The sequence below is a fragment of the Lottia gigantea genome (assembly GCF_000327385.1).
Source record: "Lottia gigantea unplaced genomic scaffold LOTGIsca_76, whole genome shotgun sequence".
Classification (NCBI taxonomy): domain Eukaryota; kingdom Metazoa; phylum Mollusca; class Gastropoda; family Lottiidae; genus Lottia; species Lottia gigantea.
In genome coordinates this window covers 87,394-94,330 of record NW_008710536.1, presented here as the reverse complement: position 1 = coordinate 94,330, position 6,937 = coordinate 87,394, and the positions used below count along the sequence as shown (strand labels likewise).

The window sequence follows — 6,937 nt, the reverse complement described above, 5'->3', positions numbered from 1 at the left end:
TCCCACAATCGATACCATCTAATCTAACCAACTAATATCTACCATCCAAAAATAATACCCCCCCCCCCCCCCCCCCCAATACTGAAATGGATTGCCTACATGATAAAATTGTGACAACTGACCAATTCCATTACTGCTACCAAACAATATAAACCATTGTCCCTCTGGATATATTACTTATATTGTCTTGGTGCCGGTCTCCGAACCATCCAATTGATCCAGATCCAACTACAAATTATCATGAATACCAACTTCAACTTCTTCTGGAGGCGGGCGTTCATTCATCGTCTAACAACCAAGTATGCCCCCCCCCCCCCTTACCCTACGCCTCTATCGTGCATAACTTGTGTAAAGCGAGAAATAAGAGCCGTAATTATGACCACATTACAAGTTGTTTTGTAGAATAATAATGAATAAAAGATGAACTGGTGATAATAACAGATAAAAATATTGAAGTACAAACAACAATAATGATAGCTAGTTATTATACATTATTACTTTATTATTCTCTAATATTACTAGATATTATATAATTATCATTCCTAATTCAAAAAACATAGAACTCGGAATATAATTTAAACCGATATCATATTTTCATATCATATTATGTAAAATTATACATTGACTCGTATAGTGGAGAAACTCAGAATAAAGTATGGTTAAGGGATTTAACCTTGTAAATTTTTCCTTGTAAATGTTTGCTTTATCAGATGCTAGTGTTGGTTTTCCTTATATATATCCGAAAACTAGTTCGTCTACAATTTAATTTCAACATGTCAGGGAAACTGGCAACAATCAATTATGTACCCGATGCAGTAAGTATAAATGACGTCATAATATCAATAACATATACATGGGGGAAATGACACCTTCAGCCTAGAAACTTAAATTATTGTTCAATTGGTCTTTTGGTAAGGAAAGCTTAAATTTATCGCTACCAGTTAGCAATACGTAGACGAGTACTTCCTGCGTTTCAGTCAATTAAGCTGTTATTCCCTTTAAAGGCCCGTTTTGAAATTTAACGTACAGGAATACTTCGTCTTAGAATAGACATACAATTTAAAGTCTCAAACTTGGTCAACGAGTGTATTATATTCATCAGTTGGACTTTCTAGATGTCGTCACTAAAGAATAGAATTTCTATATAAGGCGATATATATTAGAAATCTCAAATTTTTGGGACATCCTCAGAGGTAGTCTACCTTTAATCCAATGGGTCTTTTTTTTTTAAATAGATTATTGCCGCCTAAACATGATCTGACACGTAATTTCGCGATTTGTTCTTATGGAGAGTCCCGATTACTTCACGATGATGTCATTACCAGTCTGGTTAATCCAAACTATGATTAGTCATGTCCCAAGCCTTGTAATTACTATGATGGTCAATCGTGACTTTCAATAAAATTTTACGAATATCAACTCGCACTCAGCTGAGAAATCAAATAGTACTTTATGCCTTATATCTCAAGAACAAAATATTTTCAGAAATTAGTATTTTAGGAAGTTGCAAACGAACGACAATTGAATCGTTAATAAAAAATATCGACTTTACAATCAGGAATTATTTTTCACGAGTTCACTTAGATATGAGTAATTCCGAAGAAACTGTGACTAAATGATTTTGAACGTGTCGATTGATTAGACCAATTATCACCAATAGGTGTATTGAATTTTAACTCAGTGGTTAAAATCTTAAACGTTATTGGTTAAGAATCTATTCCAACCCACAACTTGACAAATCTGAACTGTCGTCATAACTTGTCTTTTTCATTTGGCCACAGTAGTACTAAATATTATGTTCTGAACCACCTTTTCCCTCCGAAGAAACCCCACTGGAACCACTGTTACAGTATAACTACATGTCCTGAACGAACTGAACTAAACACTATGTATGACTAAATGTGCCCTAAACGAACCACCGTTAAACTAAATATGTCCAAAACGAACCACAGTATTACTAGATATGCCCCAAACGAACTGTCGTATTATTATGTATTACACAACAGAAAAAACAATAGCCTGTATCATAGTGGATGAAATATTCCAATGGCTAATTTCATTTATGAGTTTATTAGCATTCCCTCTAGACCTAATCTACTCTCTTATATTTTATCAGTCCCAGTGGTTATGCTGTTTCATTCATTGTTTGTTAGACATGACAGTCAATTATTCATATACCTGTATCGTTCACTGAGAGCTTGATTATCAAGCAAAAATTTGAGAAAAACTCAGTTAACAGTGGCTAAACTTGATTAGTGGACTTAGTTTAAGATACAGAACAGTTTATAATCAACATAATTGTAAGAAAACTAGTTATTCATACGAATAATAATTATTTTCTGTACATCTTTGCAATTACGAAAGTACGAAGGCCTTAAAGACACACCTACAAGGAAAAAAATTATTTCTGAATATATTTTGCAAAACTACGAACGCCTTCAAATAATCATTTTGAAGATGTGTTCAGTACTGCAAGAGGAAAGATGGTTAGGATTTACACCGAAACATCTGTCTCTATACCAGCCTCTGATAGCTATTTGGATAGATGTCTGCTGGTGTAGAAACAGAAAAAATAGGCGCTGTAGAATGGGACAATTCCGAAACTCAGCAGGTGTGGGGGTTTTAAACCTATTTAGATAAATCGGATCCGCACGTGCATGGATTTGATTGGTCAAAAACAAGATGTGCCCGACTAACAGGTCTCAAAAGAATGTGGTTCTTAGTGGGTCAAAACGTCTGATTTCGAACAGTAGGAGAAATCGTCGATTCCCTCCACTTTAATGCTATACTTTTTACAAACGAAGGAGCTGTCTCGGAAACAAGTGTTTTGTAGAACTTGCTGCCCTTGTAAAATATTTCAAATATCACAATACAAGAGAAGGAGGTCGAGATCAACTTGGCAGACAATAAGGTTTCCAGATAATAACTAATGAAAATTATCTGGGCGTTTTCATAGACATGTTAAGATTAATTTGACGGACAGATGTTATATTTTGATTGACATGTTTTGACGTATGTGCTGGAAAGGTATTGACATTTTTGATTGACGTGTTTTGAAATATTTTGACGTCTATTGCATGATAATGTATTAAATGACAATTTCGTTTCTTTTTCCGATATTATTTGTTTCCTTGGTAATTTTAACACTTTTCTAGCATAAACAATCAGCCCATCACAACCGTTTCCTCTCTATAGAGTATTAAAGGTGCAGAAAGGTAGCACGTAAAGCTCCCTCCATTTCATTTCATCGTTTTTCTTTTAGGTGTTGTTGAAGTCAAAGTAGGGGAGAATTCTTTGGATAACCTGTCTTGCAATTTTCACTAGCAATTGAGACCAGTGTGCTCTCTAAAAATTATTATTATGTAAACTAAAAACAAGGTGTTACAATATATAATTATACAATACTATTACATATACAATACATATACATTACAATACATATACAATACTATTACATATACAATACATATACATTACAATACATATACAATACTATTACATATAAAGAGATTTTTTTAACTATGACATGTTAATCTTCCGTCCACAGTGACTTTGCCAGACAGGAAAACCATAGATGAGTCTCGGACATCAATGGAAACCTGTGTCCGACCTAATGCGAAAGCACCTCGGAAGCTATACTCGGACGTATATAGAAATACATAGTGATGTCATGCCGCATAATGATTTTTTTTGCAATGTATTCATATACATGTTTAACATGCAAGCCCTTTCATTACTAATCAAGGTACAATCCCACACCTCTTGGCCCTACAGTACCTCTATGATTTGTTGGCCAACAAATCTCGATCATACGAACTTAACCAGCAAGACAAGCCTAACATCACCTTAACACAAGCAAGTTTAGTCCCTACAACCCCTAACACGAACCTAATCAAAACCCACGTGAGCCCTACACAAATCCTAACCTTAGCAAACCTAACATTCCCCCAACACAGAATCTCAGAACGTTGAGATTCGAAGGTGAGATTGTGTGTAGCACAAAAGGGTGAGCATAGTTATACATGGTTATGGACAATTGAAAAAAATCTTTATTTACCACAACACCCTACGGATAAGCCTGGTTTCTGGTAGCCATAGCGTAGATCTCGTAGCTTCTCAATATCTAAACCATTGATTGAATTCAGGGGATGTTTTCTGAAATTCATATCAAAGTCATAGTTAATAGCCAGTAAAATCTCAATAACATTAATGTAATAGTCACATTATATCTTATAATACAAAATATGGAAACACAGTAGACATCTTATTTTTCACATCTCATCTTCTCTACACACATCTCATCTTTCCAGTCAAGTCGGACCAAAATATCTCAAACAGATATAACTAAAAATATCCGGGGGGATATATTTAAATTTTGAATCTTGCTTAGTCCCATACTCGAATCTCAAACGCCCGTATCGTAGTCCCTATCATAGCCCTATATTAATCAGAACACAAGTAAAACGAATTATTATGTTGCTGGCCGGCAATCCCTAAACGAATCATCATATTTAACCTAACATGAAACCTAACGGAAACCTAACACAAAGCTAACTCGTGAGAGATATGAGTAGGGGAGGCAGCAAGATTTGCTACATCTGAGCTATTAAACTATGAAGTATATCTGTAAAAACGAGATTGACTTAACTTCTCTGGTTTGGTTTGGTTTGGTTGTCGTTGGTTTGGTTTAGTTTGGTTGTTGTTGGTTTGGTTGTCGTTGGTTACCATTTCCATCCGTTACCTAAAAATAGAATGAAAGGGATCAGTACACCGTGTACCGAGCAGGTGAAATATAGGACCGAAAACACAAAACCTAACATTGAAACGACCAGGAAAACGAATAGGAGAAAAATGAAAAGAAAAAAACAATATAAAAAAATTTTATTTATTATTCATTTAAAGTTGTTTCTTGTACCTACAACTAAAAAAATTTAATTAGTAACAATATATATGATTACTTAAATAAGGGAGGGGGGCTAGGGTGGGGCACAGTGTTTATTCAGAGTAAGCATACCCTGCAACACCATCAAATATTGAGCGTCAGCATGCTCTTTCTACAGCCTTGATGAAAATGGAGGTAGGAAAGGAGAGGAGGTATAGTAAGCATACCCTGCCACCAAATTAAGTTCTATTGGATCACATCAGTCTTAAATCATCAGCATGTCCTTCCTGCAGTCTGAACCTTACTGCTGGTGGAGGAGGTAATCAGAAATGAGTTTATCACATGAAAGCTAGTGTTGTGTAGGATAAGCATACCCTGCCACCAAATTAAGTTCTATTGGATCACATCAGTCTTAAATCATCAGCATGTCCTTCCTGCAGTCTGAACCTTACTGCTAGTGGGGAAGTAATCAGAAATGAGGATATCACATGAAAGCTAGTGTTGTGTAGGATAAGCATACCCTGGAACATCTTTATCATAACAGTCAAGGTAACAGGTCAGAAGAGGAGCGACGGTACTTGGCCCTAAAGCATCCTAGCATCTAACTGAGCCCTATCTTTAATTCTACTCCTAGCACCTAGCACCTAACTGAGCCCTATCTTTAATTCTACTCCTAGCACCTAGCCCTATCTTTTACATTGAAATTACTCAAATTCCTACTCCTAGCACCTAACTGAACCCTATCTTTAACTGTTTATAATTTATATTACTAAAATCCCTACTATTAAGTGTAAAAAAAGTCATTATGAAAATGGAACAAGTTACTTAAAGTCTTAATTATGAAAATAGAAATTTTAATCAATGAAAATCAAAATTATGAAAATGGAAAAATCATATTACTCAGTGAAAATCAAAATTACGAAAATGGAAAAAGAAACAAGAAAAATAACAATCGTGATCATGAAAAAATTAAAATTAATTAAAATAAAAAAATTAATAGAAAATATTAACCCTATACCCTAACACTTAGCAAAAAGTCCTATCTTTAAAGAAGTGGTTACATTCTTCGTCCAGGGCAACCAAATAAACGACCAAGGAAAGCAGATAAACGTCCAAGGGAAAGAATTGGAAAATAAAAGCTTCTGTTAGTTTCGGGAATTTCGGGGTTAACATTAGAGGGGTTGGGTTATTATTAGTACTTGGCCACCACCGCAACAGTGCGGAAAACGGAAAAAGGAAAAAGGAAAGAGTAAAATTCCCTTAACTAACAGACTCTTTTGTGCAACGTTACAACCAATCAAATACAAAATATGAATGTAACCATTAGAATTTAATACGAAATTTATTAAAACTTAATGACAATTACTTTTAAAAAAAAGATTAGATCGAATCCTACACCTACACACTTATTATTCGTACCGCCGTATCAGAGAGCCAACATCCTCCATACAAATGGCGTTCTATGCATAGAATAGCCATTGCCATACCACCTTACAGAAAAATAGAGAGATCATTAGTAGTGAAGCATCAGCAAAAACACAACATGACAGCTCCATACCAATGTCTTTGACTTCAACACATGCATGTGTTGACAGTCAAACATAAATATATACACACATACAAACACACACTATCACACACTTTCAAAACAATTCCCTAACTCCATCCTATCAGCCATATCCTAGCACAAATTCAAAGTCTAAGTCTCTAAGCAAGTCCGTCAATATCATCTCTATAAACTATATGGTATAGTTTGATTTAGAGCCTCACATGGTCCCACACTCGTATCCCTAACGCCCCTAACTTAGCCCTAATGGCCGAGCTAAGTCCTACAAGGAAATCGATGGAAATAATTCGCCGGCCAGCAACCTAAAGAATTATGTTAAACCTAACACAAAATCAAGAGCAACCTAATCGAACCTTACACAAGCCTAACTTTGACGAGAGAGAAACGAATGTGGGTGCAAGGGGTAGCTACAATAGAGCTAATATCAGTATGAGATGATGCCCTACCTAACATTGATTATTAGCAAAACCATGCCTAATAATCCGACC

The 6,937-nt window shown here is 35.3% G+C and overlaps 1 protein-coding gene across 1 annotated transcript in view; it reads right to left on the bottom strand.

Moving 5' to 3' along the window:
• Positions 1–2,309: 2,309 nt before the first annotated feature.
• The window catches only part of LOTGIDRAFT_168477 (hypothetical protein), a gene marked incomplete at both ends in the record, with an annotated part of 26,721 nt that continues 22,093 nt past the window's right edge, over positions 2,310–6,937 (bottom strand). The window contains one exon of the mRNA XM_009066362.1: positions 2,310–2,386. Coding sequence (XP_009064610.1) covers positions 2,310–2,386 — 77 coding nt within the window. The remainder of the gene's footprint in view (positions 2,387–6,937) is intronic.